The 19,142-nt window shown below is 41.7% G+C and overlaps 2 protein-coding genes across 2 annotated transcripts; one reads left to right on the forward strand and one right to left on the reverse strand.

Moving 5' to 3' along the window:
• The first annotated feature begins 2,256 nt into the window (after positions 1 to 2,256).
• LOC103722072 (zinc-finger homeodomain protein 6-like) lies at positions 2,257 to 4,403 on the forward strand. Its single transcript, XM_008812506.6, has one exon. The coding sequence runs from the start codon at positions 3,105 to 3,107 to the stop codon at positions 4,137 to 4,139; it is 1,035 nt and encodes a 344-aa protein (XP_008810728.3). The 5' UTR covers positions 2,257 to 3,104; the 3' UTR covers positions 4,140 to 4,403.
• A 10,545-nt stretch (positions 4,404 to 14,948) lies between these two features.
• On the reverse strand, positions 14,949 to 19,025 carry LOC103722071 (uncharacterized). The gene is made up of 3 exons (XM_008812505.5): positions 18,648 to 19,025; positions 18,431 to 18,528; positions 14,949 to 15,837 (listed from the first exon to the last, which is right to left on the reverse strand). Exons 1-3 carry the CDS (start codon positions 19,004 to 19,006, stop codon positions 15,281 to 15,283), a joined length of 1,014 nt encoding a protein of 337 aa, XP_008810727.3. The 5' UTR covers positions 19,007 to 19,025; the 3' UTR covers positions 14,949 to 15,280.
• Between the last annotated feature and the right edge of the window lie 117 nt (positions 19,026 to 19,142).

A 19,142-nucleotide genomic window follows, 5' to 3' on the forward strand; every position in this document is an offset into this window, starting at 1 on the left:
TCCCTTAACAAGAGGAAGTCAACTTCCACTTCTTGATCAGGGGAAGCTTAAGTTGTTTAATTAGCATCTAGAATATTTCCAGAAAGATATTTTGCATATCATTATCAGGGAAAGCCCTCCAATAATAAAGTTCCGGTGTTCATCAAAGCTAGATATAGCCTCATAACATGAGATGCTAAAAAGTTGCTCTCGTACAGACTAATTGACCTTAATAAAAAGGCTAGAGCCTTTGGTCAATAAAGGATCTCAGGGTAATTAACATATTTTATCTGTACTTCATTCTTTCAAGGAAGACCCTGTTCTTTTAGCTGTCTTTCTCCACAGCTATATCAGAATGCAAGAAGAGACCGGATACAGGTACGTAGCAGCCAACTAAACTCAAGGCTTTTGATGGTGTGCCCATTAAGCAAATGCCCTCAATGGAAATTTTATATCCGGGACTGCACCCCAATTCCGATCCCAATATTGCCATTTTGTTGTAAAGCGACGTTATTTAGCATAATTAGTTTAGCTTACCGAAGTCCTATGCTAAATTAGATTACTTGTAAAGCGGTCCAGATGCCTTTTTTTTTTTTTTTTTCTTTTTTCTTTTTTGATACATCGACAACTCACATTAATCTCATATGAGCACGGCCATATGAGTCAAAGGACAAAATACTACATAAAGGTAGATGAACAAAAACAGAGCTAATCCATAGAATACCTCTAAAATGATGAGCAGCAAAGGTGGCAATCCAATCAGCACCTCTATTAGTTTTTTTGGAATACGTGCTGATAGAGGAAAAAATGGGTAATTCAGCCCACAACTAAAAGGCCGTCCAGTTTCGGCCCAGCAAACATTAACAACAATCGAACGAATCTTCACCTCGGCCCAGGGCCAGCTCGTCCTCGGAACTTCGCCGAAAGTTTCACTAACTCCGGACATTCGCCGACTCTCCTGACCAAGTTCGGGGTGCCCCCAGACAAACGTCGACCCGTCCCGACCAAGTTCGAGATGCCAAACCCCTAGCAATACATTCTGATCCTCGAGCTCGGGGCGCACCTCCGAGCACACCTCGGAACCCACGAAACCGAGCTACTCCTAGTATCCACCAGGTCGACCTCGTTAAACGCATGACGCGACCACTTAACGAGTTCGATCTCGTCAGCGACCGCACCTATGTGCGGGTCTACGCCTACCTACGTGGCCGTACTCCACCACACTGCCGTGTCACGTCTTCATAACCAGCCAACAGCGGTCAGACGGCACCCTGCCTGCTCCAGCCATACCCTGCTGTGACTGTTAGCACCCTACCGTTCTTAAGAACGGGTTGTATCACACGTCACCAGTCAACCTGAGCTGCGCGCCATCCGGCTCAGAGCCATACCTCATCATGATGGGGACTGACAGTACCTCTGTCACCTGGGCCACTCCACCGAGGCTATAAATAACTCTGTCAGGTAATTTCTAAGGGACTTTTGGCTGTACCAAATTTACCTACTCTAATTTGATCACCGGAGGATCCTCATTGGGAAAGCCGGTGAGACTTTGTGCAGGTCCGCAGCCGTCGCACAGGAGGTGGTTCCCGTCTTCCCCTTTCCACACCGGCGGCTCATTCGGCTTCACCGGAGTGGTCACCCTCGGGCCAAATTTGAACCACAATACATGTATAATTTGGAAGACATCACACCTCCTTAGTAGCTGTCGAATGTCCTCTAGAAATGGGTGGTTGAGTATTCGGGCTTTTTCCGTAGAATCGACTCGATTACCTCCGTAGAATATCAAGTTTTCTTTAATTTGGTCAGGAGGTATGTGAGCCAATGGAGTGAGACGTGGACTCTGGGGACATTCACGCAAAGCTGGCTGGCAAGCATATATGTGGACGGCAAGATTTGCGTGGGGGCTGTTACATGGGCTAATTAAGCTCACCAAACTGTCGGTTGATGGCCTCCCGAGATAACACCTAGGGAGTTTTAGTCTGAACTCATGGGTCGGTCATCTGAACGGAAATAAATGAGGGAGGCCCTTCTGCTAGATGGAGCAGAAGGAAGAAGAGTGGACAGTGGGAGGCTTGAGCAAATAAATACATGGAGGACAGCCAGTCCCTCATGCACAAGTTGAAGACAGCAATGGAGAATTTGCGTGCAGGTAAAAAAAGAGAGCAAAGTGAAAAAGGGGGTAAAAGAAAAAACAAAAAGAAAAAAGTGAGTGGGTCCCAGTCCTTTTTAGTGGTAGAGTCTGACACACCAACAAGACTGGTGTGGTTGAAATGGAAGGGCCCATAATTCTTTCAATTCCTTCATCTCCTCCCACCTCTTTGCCTTCCATTCAACATTCAGCCCCCCTTCCTCCAAGTCCCCTGTGCGAAAATTAAAAGGAGGAAGCAAAGGGAGAGAGACAAGTCTTATACAGCTAAGAGAGGTTGAAGAGGAGGTAGAGGGCAGAGGGCAGAGATAAAAACAAGAGAGAGGGGTGGAAGAGAGCAATAATTAAGAGGGGATGGGACCAGGTTGCAGGGCGTGGGAGGGGTGAAACATGACCCTGTCGGTTGTTCCGGACTGCCCCCTTAATCTCCCATCTCATCACCTCGTCAGAGACCCCCATCTTCCCCCATTTGATGACGAGGAGCACCAGAAACAGCAGCAGCACATCAATCGACCCTCACCCCACACTGGATCCTCTCCTCCTCCAGATGGCTGGTAGGAAACGAGATTCCACCCCACCCCCACTCATTCTAATGATCCAATAATCCCCACTGTTCACCCAAAGCATCCCACGCGCCCCCAGTTGCAGCCGCTTTTAGTGCTGCACTCTGCTGTTAAGTCCCTCTCACCCCCTCATTTTTTTTCCAACTCTCTCTCTCTCTCTCTCTCTCTCCTGTTTCTCATCTTCTTGGTGCAATAACACCCCAATCCTGGTCCTCCTCCCAAGGTCTGTCCCTTCTCTACATCCATCTTTCCACTTGCTGAGCTCTACCATCCATCTTGTCCTTCGCGCCTGATTAAGCTTAGAAGAGTTTTCAGTGTTCTTTCATTTATGGGTTGAGAAGGAGGTGGAGGAGGAGGAAGAATAAGAAAAACGGAGCAACAGCGGTACGTATATCTTCAAAGATAGAGTAGAATTGATGGACTTCAGGAATCAAGATGAAGATATAGGGATGCCCGGTTCTTTGGGTTACACCAACCCTCCTCCCATCCGGGGATCGGCCTTTTCCAAGCCCTCCTCCTCCTCCTCCTCCTCGTCTCTTCTCTCCCCTAGAGGAGCTGGACCTGGACCTGGACCTGGACCTGGTAATAGAAACGGCAACCTCTTTGGCAGCAGCCCACCACCCCCTCTCAATCCACCTGTAGATCCCCACCCTTCTCACTCCCTCGGAAAAAACCCGGATCCAGCTGCCATCCCCACCGCATCCACTCCATCTGGTTCCAGACCGGCTAGCAGCAGCGGCAAAACTCCCGCGATGGCAACCGAATCTTCTGTTCGGTACCGCGAGTGCCTCCGCAACCACGCGGCCGCCGTCGGTGGCCACGTCGTCGACGGCTGCGGCGAGTTCATGGCCTACGGCGACGCCGGCACCCCGGACGCCTTGAAGTGCGCCGCCTGCGGCTGCCACCGGAGCTTCCACCGCAAGGATGTCGACGGCGACCCCTCCTCCTACTACCGCGGCGCCGCCGCCGCCCGGCTCCCCCTCCTCCTCCCCCCGCCCCACCCTCAGGCCCATCACCACAAGCCGTATCCCATGGCCTTTCCCCCGAGCCCGTCCCGGGCGGCGCCGGGGTCGTCCTCGGCGGTGGTGGCCTTCGGCGCCAACACCAGCGGCAGCGGCGGCACGACGACGGAGTCGTCCAGCGAGGAGAGGATGAACGCCGGGGCGCCGCCGCCGGTGGTGGTTTCGAAGAAAAGATTCCGCACGAAGTTCACCGCGGAGCAAAAAGAGAAGATGCTCGCCTTCGCGGAGAGGGTGGGTTGGCGGATCCACAAGCAAGATGAGGCATTAGTCGAACAATTCTGCGCCGAGGTCGGAGTTCGAAGGCAAGTTTTGAAGGTTTGGATGCACAACAACAAGCATACTATCCGAAGGCAGCAGCAGCAGCAGCAGCAACCAGAGCAGCAACAAGAGCAGCAACCGCCACCTCCGCAACACCAGCAGCAGCCTTGACGTCCGTTTGGCTAGTTGGATGATGAAAGAAAAGATGCTTGAGAAGGAGATGAAGAAGATAAAAGAAGAAACAAGAGAGGGGGAGAGTTTTCCACTTCTTGGTGTTTTACTGGTTTGGCTGCTTTCCTTTGATCTCTTCTTCTTCTTCTTTAGTATTATTTTCCACTTTAAACAGCGATTTGTTTTTTTAACATATGTTGTGATCTGAATATTTGCTTTCTTCTAGTTAGGACTTAGATTTCCAATGACATGAGATCCATTTCATTTCTTGAGCTTATTAGCATAGGTGTGGTTCCTCACCGGTTCTCCAAAGTGGCGGCCTTTGTGGTGAAAGATCTTGGAAGAAATTTCTTCCGTCATTAAGTTTTCTTTCCATGTTTTCAACGTTTCTGTCTGCACGGCTTATGAAATGACAACAAATTTGAAGTTGGACCGTAACTAAGAGATCAAATGTTCCGAAAATATATTAAAAAAAAGAGAGGAAAAGCATCTTAGGCGTGCCTTCAAAACCAAGGCTGGGATTGCTCACTTGACACTCCAATCGTCATCTCAGTAACTGATGAAAAAGGAGTACATGCAATGCATCCTAATGAGACGCCCGTCTTTTGTTTAAGGATAATTTTTTTGTTTAGTTTCATGGGTTAATTTGCATCATCTTGTTTGTCTTTGTTTTTATTGCATTAGGATGGCTACAGCTGCCCATGCTGCTATTACGCTTTTTCTGAACGGTTTCTTCTTTTTCCGGGCCCTTTCGGTTACCGATGACATAAGGTTGGGATTAGAAACAAAGCAAGGTTAGATGCATTTTAGGCTGTGTTTTTCTTTTCGTCGTGTTCTTAGGTTCTTTGGCCGCTGTGTCTTTAATCTGGTGTTCTTTTTTTGTACTTCCAGGAAGGAGAGTGGGGTGGGGGGTCACACTGAGTAGCGAGTACATTGGTATTTGGTAGCGAGCTCATTAAAGAGATCAAAGCTCTTTATGCCATTTCTTCTCTTTTTCGTTTAAGGAAGCTGTTCAGGCCCAGAAGCCAATTTAATCCCAGTATAAGAGAATATGAGAGAGAGAGAGAGAGAGGTTTGGTGGGGGCCGTCACGAGACTTTTTGTTGCTGTCCTTCCATTTCAGGCTTTGGACAGGGAATAGGCTGTGAGAGGCAATTGATAGATATGTCAAAATGCACTTGCAACCATTAAAAACAAAAAAATATTAAATATGCATTATATGATTTTAATTTCTTCCTTCATCCCATTTCTTTAAGTGCTATGCTAGCTATTCAGATGGATTAAAGAGTTTTTATTTCCCGTTATTTATTCTTCTTTTATAGTCTTGTTCCTCTTGGTTCATGGGGCTGTAATATACTTTGAACTTTTAAGACATGTTATTTTAGTATGTCTTTTCTTTTATTTTATACACAGAATACCAATTCATGTAAGTTCTTTTATGATGTTTTGGAGATCTTACACTTGCTTAAAATGTCTTGGGAATGCTTCACTGGTGTATGATTGGGGCAGCGTTTGCAATCCCTAATATGATATAAACGTTTAGAATTATGTCAATTTTTATAATATCTCCATATTTATGCACTTATCTCTTTAATTCTTTGACATTTTGTTTCTTGAGGAGAATGGGGAAGGCAGCCATTGGAAAGCCAACAGAACAACAGGTGAAGGTTTATTAAGTACATGTCATTGACTTGAAAATATTTAGTTTGTTGTAAAAAATATTTTCAGTCTCCAAGGGGATGTCTAATTCTTTAAAAAAACATTCTTTTCATCAATAAAGTTTTAATATTTTCAGAGGTTTTTGGTTATTAAAAAAAGTATCAAAATGAGAAATCGTAAATCATATCCTTGTAAGTTTTGTTAAAATAAAGAAAATTAGTTTTTTTTAGATTAAATTTAAGGTATTATATCTGCTAACATCTGTTTGGATTAGGATCGGCGAGTCATTATTATATCAGCCGATATAAGCATATATAACTTAGTATGTTGGTCACTATAATATCAAAATATCAGCCAGTATTTTCTATTTTATTTCTTAAGATTTCAATCGATATTTGAATTATCAATTAGTCAAATTAGCAGTTCATTTCGGAAATTAATCTAATTTATTATATTAATTGAGATATCAGAACTCTTGTTTTTTTTTTTTTGGGGTCGGGTTTTCTATTTGGATCTAGACAGATTAAATAAATTCCACAAGTATCGGTAAACATAAACTCATAACTTGCTTGCTTAAGAAATATGCAAGAATAAAAAAATATCATGGTTTTGCGGAATTTTGTCACCAAAGCATGCAGATCACATTTTTGCATGCTTTATTACTTTAGGCAAAGTATTACATCTTGCTCCCCAAAACCAGTCTTAGATCTTGTAAGTAAAAACTTCTATTAGATATGCAACATAGTTAAAAACTCTTGCAAAAAATAATGTAACAAATATTTTCATGAATCAAGTCAAGTCAATTAGCCTTTGGTGAGAGAGAGCTGATTATTTTAGACGGCTGATCCAAGCTAGTTCACGTTTATGCACAAAAGAGGGGTGAAAAAAAGAATATTAAAATGGTTTTGGTGTTTTGATCTTGCTCTATTTGATCCAAGGCTAAATATTTTCCCATGCATCAGATGCTTGTAGTGGGGAGCTTTAAAATGGTCTACTTTCTCTCATGCTTCCAAGGGAAAGAAAAAAAAAAATCACACAAATAAACTATTGGGAGTCTCATGGTTTTTTTTTTTATTATAAAGAATTACCTACAAGCTTTTAGACTTTTATAAACCGATTGCTGCTTTAAATTTCGATTATATATAAGTATTCATAAATGTTAAGTCAGTTGCATGTTTTTAGTTGAGCATTTGAGCGGGAAGTGTGCATTAAAGTTTTATAATATATTATTTAGATGACTTAACGTCCGTACCAGTTATTCTTATTACCATTTTAGCTTAATAATAGATCGATCGGCTTCTTCTTTAATATTTTGATTTGAGGCAGAACCCGTTGCATGCGAATAATTGACTGTTATTGAACAATCACCAAAACAGTTTCTCAATTAAAAGCCATCATATACATTTAGGTAATAATTTGAAAATTATCATCTCACTGTTTTGGGTAGTATATTGTTCCAAATGTTTCCATCATATATAGCTTTGTTTTTTTTTTTGTTTCACCGGCGGCTTATATTAATTTCATGTTAACAAAATAAAATACTCTACAATGGTGGAGCGATAGTTACGCACCGAGGTTACGCACCGGATCTAGAGAATATCTTTAGAATGATGAGAAGCAAAAAAAAAAAAAAAAAAAAAAGCTTTGCTATGTGGTTGATGCGGATGTTTCATGGAGAACCATATGCCAAAGGACCACCATCACTATAAGCGAAAAGGCCTTTGCCAATGGAAATTTTCGTGAGAAAAAAATAATAAAAACTGTTGGAAAAACTTTTCTTGACGGATTTTGATTACATAAAAATTATCTTTATGATGAAAATTTATCAGATGGGAAAAAATAAACTCTTTTACCATAGTTTTATTATTGCAAGGAATAATTGGAATTTTTGCCAATAAATAGTTTGTCCGTAGGCAAAAGTTATGAGCATTGACCCGTAACAACCTATTTTTTGCGATGGTTATGTTTGTCAGAAAAATTGTTCTCTCATTTAATGCAACTGATTGCTGGAAAGATTATTATCAATGATTGTAGTCTATTGAAAATAATATTTTTTTGGGCAAAAAAGAAGAAGAACGTATCTAAATCATAAATTTACCAATGTATCAATTGAAAGTCAATTATAAAATAAAAATTCAATCAGCTAATGAATTTGCCTGCCAATGCTAAAAAGAATGCAAAATGAAAACCCAGAACTTAATTAATAAAACCATATGTAAAGATACATCGTTTAATTAGACTACACAATTTATCCGAGCATAGATATACTACTAGTTGTTCGTATGTACCTATCAACACAATTTCATATATTTATACCAGTTGTTCATATGTACCTGATATGGGAAAAAATGGATCGTCTAGCCCACAACTAAAAGGCTGTGTAGTTTCGGTCCAGTGAACGTCAACGACAATCAGCTGAATCTTCACTTCGGCCTAAAGTCAGCTCGACTTCGGAGTTTCGCCAAAAGCTTCACCAACTTCCCCGTTCAAGCTCGGGGTACCTTCAGACGTTTGCCAACCCGTCTCGACTAAGCTCGGAGCGCCTACCCCAGTAGTACGCCCCGACCTTCGAGCTTGGGGCGCTTCACTGAGCATGCCTCAGAACCTGGGAAGCCGAGCTACTCCTAGCACCCGCCAAGTCGACCTCGTCAAATGCATGATGCGACTACTTAACAAGCTCGGTCTCGCCAACGATCACACCCATGTACGGGTCTATGCCCACCTACGTGGCCGTACTTCACAACACTACCGTGTCACATTTCAATAGTCGGCCTTCAGCAGTCAGACGGTACCTTGACTACTCCGGCCATACCTTGCCGTGACTATCAACACCCTACCGTTCTCAAGAACGGGCGGTACTGCACGCCACTAGCCAGCCTAAACTGCTCGCCATCCGGCTCGGAGCTATGCCCCCTCATGATGAGGGCTGACAGTGCCTCTGCCACTTGGGCCACTCCACCAAGATTATAAATAGCTCAGTCAAGTAATTTCTAAGGAACTTTTTTGGTTGAACCAAATTTATCCCACTCTAACTTAATCGTCGGAGGGTTCTCACCGGAAACACCAGTGAGACTTTGTGCAGGTCCATGGCTGTCGCGCAGAGGTGGCTTCCGTTTTCTTCTTCCAACCCCCGGTGGCTCCCTCGACTCCACCGGCGTGGCCACCCTCAGGCCAAATTTGAACCACAAGAGTACCTATCAAGATAATTTCATGTATTCATACCTTACGTAAGCAGTAACCATGAAAAGGCAAAAGCTAAATCTCAATAGACTAAGATAAATTTATTTACATATTTTATATTTTTTTATATTTTTTCTTATATATGGGCCGGATTTTTTTTTTAATAGGTGAGCCTAACATGTAAAATTTTTAATACGTAGAGTTCGAATTTAGGACCTCCCTTTCGATATCATATTAAAATCACCATTTATTCTAAAAACTTAAAATTTATAGAATAATATAAATTTATTTATATATTTTATATTTTTTTATATAGATGAAGAAGGGTATTTTGATTGAATTTTTTCCTCCGATTTGTAACACATGATTGCTGCCTCCTCTTGGCAGTAGCAGGCTTTTGTATTCGTTGGCAATCAATAAAATGAAGGTGGTTTTAACCTCCCTTTCAATCAAAAAAAAAGGAAGAATATCTATTAGATGTGGCAAATTTAAACGCTTCAGTTTGGAGGTTAAAACACAGATCTTGGGGTATGTTTGAAAGACATTGTTATGCTAGGCGTACAAGTCAGTTCAAAAATAATTGCATTAGATATAAAAGAATGATGCGAATCCATGATAGATTCCATTTGGTAGATTCCTTTGTTCCCACCGGCAGCCTTGCTCACAAGGGATTTTTTTCGCCAAAAAAGAAAAACCCAGTTTCGTGAAGTTTTACCTACGGTTCCCCCCCCCGCCCCCCCCCCCCCCCCCCCCAAAAAAAAAGAAGCTTCTTCCCCACGGTTATCTCTCATCCGCCGGGAAAATATTATACATAACAATATATTCTCCTTTCTTGTAGTGTAGTGTATGAGGAGATTGCAAGATTTTAAGTGTCAAAGAAAGTAAGATAAATCTTTATTATTATTGTTGTTGTTGTTGTTGTTGTTGTTATTATTTAAGCAGAAAAATCTATGGTTTGTTTTGGTATGGTCATGCTTTCATTAGTCTGAATGCAACATGAGTTCTCTGTGACCAATGTATTTCCCCTTTAATAATGAACATTTTAGATGAATGGCATAGTGGAAACGAAATGCATCAAATGTGGAAGAAAGCCGCCGGCTATTTTGAATGACAAAGTCTTATGTTGCCGGATTCTTAAAAGAAAGAATGCTAGCAAAATTGATACTAGCGATTAGGCCCCAGAGCCTTTGTCTTTAGGTCATATGCTTGCATATTTGTTGGCTCAATATCCGCTCAACCAAAAATAATATTTTTAATGGTCTCTAGACTATAAAATTTTATATTTCAATTTATTATAATATCAAACAAATACTAATCTCTTTAATATTTTATATATTTTTATTATTTAATGGGTGGGCATGAGAGATATGGTGACAATTGATCTAATTTTTAAGATCAACTAGGTTGAATTTTGTCAAAACTGATAAGATATTACAAGAGTGTAAACTAAATTTAAATGGAGTTGCAGACTGAACAACCTCTTTTGTAACCAATCATTTTTTGGATTTCTGAAATACATACATCTAGAGTTTATGGAGATATTTTGTTTTTTGATTTTTTTGGATGTATTCATATTACAGTAGTGTAAAATGTCCTGTCTAAGGAAAAAAAAAAAAAAATCTACCCCAGGCCAGGATAACCTTGTGGTTGGAAGCCCGTTTCTTTCCCCCTTTTTTTCTTAAAAAAATTCTTAGTGGGGATGGGGCCATGCCTTGGTCCGGCACAGTAGCGTAGTGCAAGTTTTTTATGGTGAATTAGGGTGGTTACACAAAAGTCAAATAGAATTACGGGCTGGTTCATCTTGATTTGATGCATTTGGAGTTTATTTTGACTGCTTTAGGTGTAATTTGGCTGCATGATAGGCATATAGCCTATAGCTGTTGTAATATTTACAGTACTTAGAATCAAAAAAAGAAAGAAAAGTTGAATTTTTAAGTTTCATTAGTTGAATTTTGCAGAGAGAGACGTTGCCGAGACCAGGTGTTCAGAAATTTTTCTTCTGTAAGACTACCCTGTAGTGATTTTTTTCAAAGAATCTGGATAAGAAAATCCTATCAAAATTGGACTCGAGCCAAGTCCCTGGTATGAGCTCTCAGAAACTTTTCTAATTGCACTAGTGGCATCCTCCGAGCTTATAGTGATTTCCTAACATTACTATACAGGGTCTGTTTAACTTTTCATCCAATTTTTAAGCCATTCTTGTTTACATTTTAAACCTATTTAATATTAGATAAATTAAATCATCTGCATTAGAATAATAGTTCAGTTTTGGATTTAGAAAATCTATACAATAATTAGGCCTGTTAACGAGCTGAGCCCGAGCCTGGGTTTCACAGAAGCTCGGGCTCGTGCTTGGGCTCGGTATCGAGCTCTGTATTGGGCTCGAGCTCAGACTTGCTTGGCAAAGCAAAGGCTCAGGCTTGAGCTCGTAAAGCTCGAGCTTGGGCTCAGGCTCGGGCTGGATAACAAGGATCCAGTATTACCAAGGCTTGAACCACACTGCCATCCTTGCAGAAGGTCGAGATCAGAATGTTGAAGGTAATGCCGCTCGGGTATTCATTTCCCTCATCAAGCTCCTTGCTCTCTCCAACTTCCCATTGCGGCGGAGGGCATGGATCAAAGTGTTGTAGATCACCGGGTTTAGCGTTAAGCCGCTTAAATGCCTCGGCGATCCGATTCGTGCCGCAGAGGCCCTTCATTAGGATGCCGAAGGTGCGTTCGTCGCCGCAAACGCCAAAAGCCGCCATTTTTTGGCTGAAGAAGTTGCGGGCGAAGTCGATGTCGTGCTGGACGAGGGCATCGAGGATGGAGTTAAGGAGGCGGAGGGTGGGGGAGCAGTGGGGGCGGAGGAGGTCGGGGACGTGGAAGGTAGCACGGGGGTTGGCGACGCGGGAGAGGGTGCGAATGTGGCACACATGCTAAGACTATCGTAAGCAATAGAGTAGATTGAGGTTGAAATCTTCGATTGAGGTATTTCCAAGTCTTTATTTTTATTTTCTCCCCTACTTTTATAATTTAAGGAAGAAATATATATCTAGGTCAAACATCTGGGCGTACTTAACGTGGCTTGTAGAGTGATAGTCAGGATCCTCTAACGTGGCTTGTACAATTTTGAATATTTTGTTTATGAAAAGGAAGGCAAAGCCACTCGGCCTTTATTTTTAATAAAAAATTTACATAAACTATTTATAAAAAATTTGCAAGAAAGAAAAATACAAAAGAGCAATAAATTTTTTTTATAAAAGATAGTGGTCTGTAAATAGATCTGTTAAACTATTCAACAAGCGGATCAATCTTCTAAATAATTTGAAGAACTCTATATATTCAGTATGCAACTATATAAGTTCTGTATCCTAATGTGAATTAGTCTTTTTCTAAAAGATAAATCGATCAATGTCTTTCAACGTATGGTGCCAGGATATATTACAAGAATATTTCAAAGTTTTAGATGGGGATCAACCACATCTTTCGTATGGGAGATAAATATTATATACTCTTTCTATTTTTGATAGTTGCAATAGCTTTCTATCTCCAAAATGTACGATATGGAAGCAATGTAAGCGGTACAACTTTTTGCGGTGCATAAAAAAAAAAAAGAAAAAGAAAAGCCAAACTGTGTGAAGGGAACCTCCTTCCTATGAGATCCTGTGTAGTTGTGAGATAAGGCGGGATAAGACGTGCCATTGGGCCTTATTTTGCCAAATGAAACAGCTTTTGCTAGGTTAGAAAAGTTCCAACCAAAGCATGTTTGCTCTTCTCAAATGGGATAAAATTATTTCTAGAGGACCCCTTGGACGGGGTTAAAGCTATTCCTTCCCATTTTCCCTTCTGCCCCTCCTTTCACCTTGCCGCCGGCGACCTTTTACCACGGGTTACCATAGGAGAGAGAGGGCAAGAGATCCGTCGCCACCCGGCTCCAAGCTAGCTCCCACCTCCTCCCACCCGAGTCCCAATACCCACTCCATCACTGTTTTCTTGGCTCAGGTGGAAGTCATGACTTCGAAGATGCCATGGTTATTCGATATGCAAACGCTGATGAAGCTCCATTTGAGCTCGGCGCCATGATTTTATTTTTAGGACTCGCTTCCTCTCGCAGTCCCTCTCTTTTTCCTCTCTTTCTCTCTCTCTCTTGAGGACTCGCTTCATGATCTCTGTCCGTCTGGAAGGGCCATGGCAGTTTGGAGCTGCTGTTGGGTTGCTATCAAAATATGCATGGCATAGTGGTTGATCAATCCCCATTTTCGTCAGATGCATAGCTGTTGATACTTTTTTAAGTTTGTCGATGATGTGATGCTGTGTCTCGATACCAGCGAGCAGGCATTGCTTGTCCTGTGCGGACGACTGATGGTCATTGCTTTTCACCCTCTCTGGCCCATCCCACCCTCTTGTTTTTTTTCCAGAGATATGCAAGGATGGCACATTCTTTTCACCCGTCATTGCACACCTTATAGCCATGAACACGCCCACCTATATGATAGCATTCATAAATTGTTATATTAAAAAAAAAAAAGTGATGAATTTGGTTGCGTTGTATCATTCTCTGCGATAAAAAAAAGGGCGCCTCGTGGTGAGTTTGAATGTGTACTACGTACATGGCCAACATGCTGTTGACTACATTCGAGCAATTTGGTTGTTTGGATAAAGCCTAGATTATGTCCCCGGTTTGGATGCCATCACATGAGGGAAGGATCTCAGTGTAACTTGATCGTTCTATACTTAGCCTAGGAGACGACATGGAGCAATCTTGTTCATTGCTTAGAAAAAGGGTGTAGATTTGACTTATCCTGCAATCATTACATGGGGTGGTGTTTGTTGCAAACCAAACAGAAATCAGATTTTGTAACAACCCAGGATCTCACCCAAAATGGCTAGCCGGAAGGTATTATTTGGATTCTTTGATCCTGTATAAGTACCCAAGATCTACCCAGCGAATAACCGATGTGGGACTAAACACACGCCTGCACGGATCCTCACATACTCCCCCCGTTCAAGTCCTGACGTCCTCGTCAGGCTAAGGGTTCATATCTATTCAAATCTAATCACAAACACCACGATTGGCCCGTGGTCAGCCCCAATAGATCCGTGCTGCAGTGTCCCCTAGTCCACATAGGTTATGAGCCGGGTCCGCTCTGATACCATTTGTAACAACCCAGGATCTCACCCAAAATGGCTAGCCGGAAGGTATTATTTGGATTCTTTGATCCTGTATAAGTACCCAAGATCTACCCAGCGAATAACCGATGTGGGACTAAACACACGCCTGCACGGATCCTCACAGATTTACTGAAGGAATCTTGGAGGGATACTTAAGGAATAGAAATCCCTATCCCACCATTTTGTATCCAGCAACCAAATGGCGCCTGAGGATAAAATAAGGATATATATTTCAACAGTAACTAATTTAACATTTCTTGGTCTGCAATAGAATGATAAAATAAGGATCTGTTTTGTAACTGCTAGAATTGGTTATTCTCCAGATAAGAGTTTGTTTTTTACTTCAAATTATTTCAATATGTTTTGTTTACCTAAAAATTAGAGAAACCCCGACCGTACGACAGCAAGGAGAGAGATGGTAGCTTAATTACCGCAAGGATGAAGAGAGCACTAACCAGGTCCAAGGAACCATCAACTTTGTACGTGCCACTGTTGTGCACAGTGATATCACTGCTGCCTTTACTAAATTCCTCTCGAGTCACTCATGAATAAAGTTCCATGCATCGCTTAAAGAAGATCGAATAAAGTTGCATGTCTTGGCCTCAAGCATCCGCACAATGAACAGCACAATTCTTATAATGTAATGAAGTGTGTGCGTGGCCGCTCCACTTTTTGGTCGCCCCAATTGCTAAAAGTAGCAACCAAAGAATAGCAGAAGTTTTTCTTAAGTGGCTTGGCGAAGGATTTAAATCATACAATAGAGTTTCCCCCATCTGATCTTTCAGAGTTTTCTTAGGAAAGACTGAAGATTAAGATGAGTGAAAGCAACACATAAGACATGGTAGTAATTAGACTTTTCTGATGGAAGTATTAATTAGACTTTCGAGTGTCTCAGACGATGGAATAACTAAACGCTGGACCAATAACAGCAACACAAACAACCAAAAATTCAAAACAAGCTCCCATGAAAATACTGCAATACAAACCCTCCCATACAACGTACTGCAATACAAAGTACTGCAGCAGCATGAACCAAAAAAAAAATAATAATAATAATCAAACACACTTGCAGCACAAACTAACTACTTCAAGTCTCTCAAAACTCCTGGAAGATCAAGAAGTGACGAGAAGGACTTCTTCTCAAACCTCTTATAGCTCACCCGCCGTCTTCTGCTGCATCGTGGCCCCCAGATCACCTGTGGCTTGGGATGCCTTCTCCTTGGCGGCCTCATAGTTTGCCTTGGCAGACTCTGTCACGGTGTCCTTCGCGGTGTCATAAGTCTCCTTGACCTTCTCCTTTGCTCCCTCGTAGGCCTTCTCGGCCTTGTTGGCAGCCATGTTTGCTCCATCTTTAATCTTAGCTTTGGCAGCCTCTGCCTTCAGCATTGCATTTACTTTTGCCTCTTCGGGCTTCGAGTTCGGACCTCCTGCCTTCAAGATTGCCCTAAGCTTCTCCTCTGTCAGGGGAGTTGCCTTCAACATTGCCATAAGCTTCTCATTTGGTATGGGAGACTCTGCCCTCAGTATTGCCATAAGCTTCTCTTCTGGCATGTGAGACTTGCCACCCGCTTTGGCAGCCTGTGCCATCAATATTGCGTTCAGCTGCGAGTCTTCAACCTGAGCTGAGCTGCCACCCTTGCCACCTTGGTTCTTCATCGCGGCATCTTTGATCTCCTCCGCTGTCCCAGTTGCGTACTTGGCAGTGTCTGCAGAGCAAAGCCAACATTGAGAAGCATTGATGGGTCTGAATAATAAAACTATGTCATTGATGGGTCTGAATAATAAAACTATGTCCTGATTTCCATGTATTTATGCGAGATAGCATGAGATTCAAACTTAATACAGGAGACTACTGCAACCTAAGAGTCTATATTTTTATACTCGTTTCAGATAAAAATTTGAGATGACTTGTATTTATCGATTCAGAAATGGACAAATGAATACTGATTGATGCTTGGATCTCCCAATTCAAGCTGATTCATGTGTTAAGAGTTATTTCGAGAAGGATCTTGGTTGAACTTGTTGATATGTCTCAAATTGATTAATGGATTTTTTTCCTTTAAAAAAGCAAATTGCTTTAATTAGTCTATTGCAAACCTAATCAAATTGCTTCTTATGAGTTTACTCAATGAAATCAACCTTTTTGTATTGCCATAAAAGTTACAAGATGTATCTAGAGTCATTGAACTCCTTTTGATAAATGAGTGAGAGTTTCTGGAAGAATCTTTCATCACTCCATTGTTTTTTTCCCCCCGACAAGTTAGGTTGCGACCTAGAAAAGAAACATAAATTTAAAAGCATTATCGGATCTGATCTTTTTAATTTTAATTGTTTATTAGATTTTCCATGGATGGGTTTAAATAAGCATGCCAGCCTTCGGCTTTGTTTGTCTTATCTCACATTTGGAAACTTTAGATTCTTGCTGTCATGGGCCATCCCCAATTTAGGCTTAGATTATGACAACAATTATATATCCACCACTAGCCCCATGTGAGAGCATAGCCAATAATTGCCTTCCAGCCCTCCTTTCCCATTATTAGGGTAGTTATAAGTAAACCTCATCTACACCGACAAGTGTGATTTTTTTTTTTTCAGCAAGGATAGTTGAAACATTATAAAATGTTTCAAGGACGCCCAACTTCAAAGGACCAGAAGAATCCACTGAAATTAACCCCTCCCCATTGAAAGACCACTGCTTGTATTAAATAGTTTAAAGGTCCGTTAGGATGATTGAGCTCAAAATCTTATAGAATTCATGAGTTCGGCATGTACAACTAGCAACATTATAAGATTCTGGTCGGCCTATTAACAGGATTTGTTCCAGTAAAATTTGCTAGTTTACTGGCCCAACTCATGAATTATATAGAATTTTAAGCTCAATCATCCTAGTAGGCTCTTAAACTATTAAATTTACTCTATTTTCTGTCGCTGGGCTACTACTACTCTCTCTCTCTATGGTACACACACAAAAAAAGAAAAAAAAGAAAGAAAGAAAAAGAAGAAGCATTATCAAATGTTTACAACATATATTGATCATTATTTGCTCAAATTTGAGCGAAGTAATGAAAAATAATGTATCAACTATAAAGGATGGTCAATAATCGAAAACTAGCACAATTATTTGTCCAATCCATAGTTCACAAATAGAAAGATGTTCTCAATTTAAAGCAAAGATTTAGATTTCGAAACATTATATTATTTTGGTAAAACAGCAGAATGCTAAATATTAAATAAAACCACCATTAACGTTATATTGCTGCTGTAAAAAATGACTAACAACAATTATCAAAATACCCAATAGAATGAGATTATAACATTATGACACAATCATTTCAAAACCTTCTCATACTATTTAAAAAGAAAGAACCATAAAGCAGGATGTATAATCACATTCCTCTTAAGTCCAAGAACACTGAAAAAGTCCCATGATCAATAATCGATAGTTTGATTTTTTTTTTTTTTTTTTTTTGGTGAAAACATCAATAGTTTGATTTCGATATGACTCTGATGCAGCAGTACTACATGGATCGTCGCCAGATGCACCAGAGACAATTTCATGGGCCCGCGTCCAGATGCAAACCCTTTCCACCCTTATAAATGTAATTTAAGGCCAATATTTGTTATGCGTGGACCTGACACAACACCAATGTACGTTGTGACGGGTGCTTCTACTTGTGCCGCATTTAAGGCATCGCTCGTCCTTCCCAAGTAACACACCAATATTTCGACACTCTTCCAAAATAATTAATAACTCCGTTTAGCAAGCAAAGTAGGGCTGGTGTTTATTGGATCACCAAATGATCCTATGCAGCACCGAGACCATGCACGTACACATGCATCATGTACCGCGATGCATGAGATAGAAGTTCATCAATGCTAATATCTTTGTGATGCGTGCACGGCCATGCATTTCATGCATCTCGATGTAGTGTGTTCCTCAAAATGGTCCATGATCCCTTATATAAATGAAAAGAAAGGGAGGATAAGACCACCCGTTTATTAGAAAAGGATAATATTTACATGGAGATTCATGATGCGGTGACTGCACCGACGTACCGGGTGTTAGCCCGGGTATTTCGAGGGTACTGAAACTGATATATATATATATATATATCCCCTTTTAGATAGTTTTTAGAACAGAAAGTTATGTCTCCCTGAGTACGTAAAGACGGATGCCAAACGCAATTCTGCTACTCTCTCTACAGCCATCCATCGGTTGCAAGATTTTTTTTTTATAGAAACGAAAGTCGTATGAACGCTTAGAATTATTTGGATGATTCATGCATGCTTGAATCATACCGGATGCAGCGCTGGATATCTTGTTGGCAGCATTTCCCGCAGCATCCTTTATCTGCTCAGCCGCCATCCTCGCGTTCTCGTGCCTCAGCCCGAGCCCCCTGCGGCCACCACCACCGTCGCCGCCGCCATTAGTACAAAACAAGAAAAACATCAAAGAATTTGGAGCAATCACGCATTAATAATTGGTACAGGAAAGTAGAGTAGTGAAGGGACGGACTCGGTTACTTTGTCCTGGACCCAGTTGGCCCAGGACTCAGTCGTCTCCTTGGCTTCCTCCATGGCTGAACCGTCGGCCGACGCCGGCCTCGGCCCCCATAGCAGGAGGAAAATCCCCGCTAGCCAGAGCAAACTCGAAGCATAACTCGATTCCTTTCTTCCCCTCGTCGCCATCTCCCTCTCTCCCTGTGTGCGTTTCTGTTCCGTTGCGGTGGTGGTATGGAAGTATGGGAAAAGAAAGAGGAAGGATCGGTTCGTACATATACTGTGAGCCGTGGAGACGTGGCAGTTGGAGAGGGGAGTCCGGGCGACGTGGCGTTCGGAGAGGGGAGGTGCTTCTGAAGGAAGGACACGTGGCATACAGAGATAGAGAGGTTGGCCGGATCCTCGGCCACACCCGGCGGAGCGTTGCATGGCAACGGACAGGACTCTGTTTTCCGGAGGATAACGGTTGATTCGGTTCAAAGCATACGCTAGCTATTTTTAGGCGGTTACT

The sequence above is a fragment of the Phoenix dactylifera genome, chromosome 1, assembly GCF_051530095.1.
Source record: "Phoenix dactylifera cultivar Ajwa chromosome 1, Ajwa_hap1_PhDact_Kaust_v1.1, whole genome shotgun sequence".
NCBI lineage: Eukaryota > Viridiplantae > Streptophyta > Magnoliopsida > Arecales > Arecaceae > Phoenix > Phoenix dactylifera.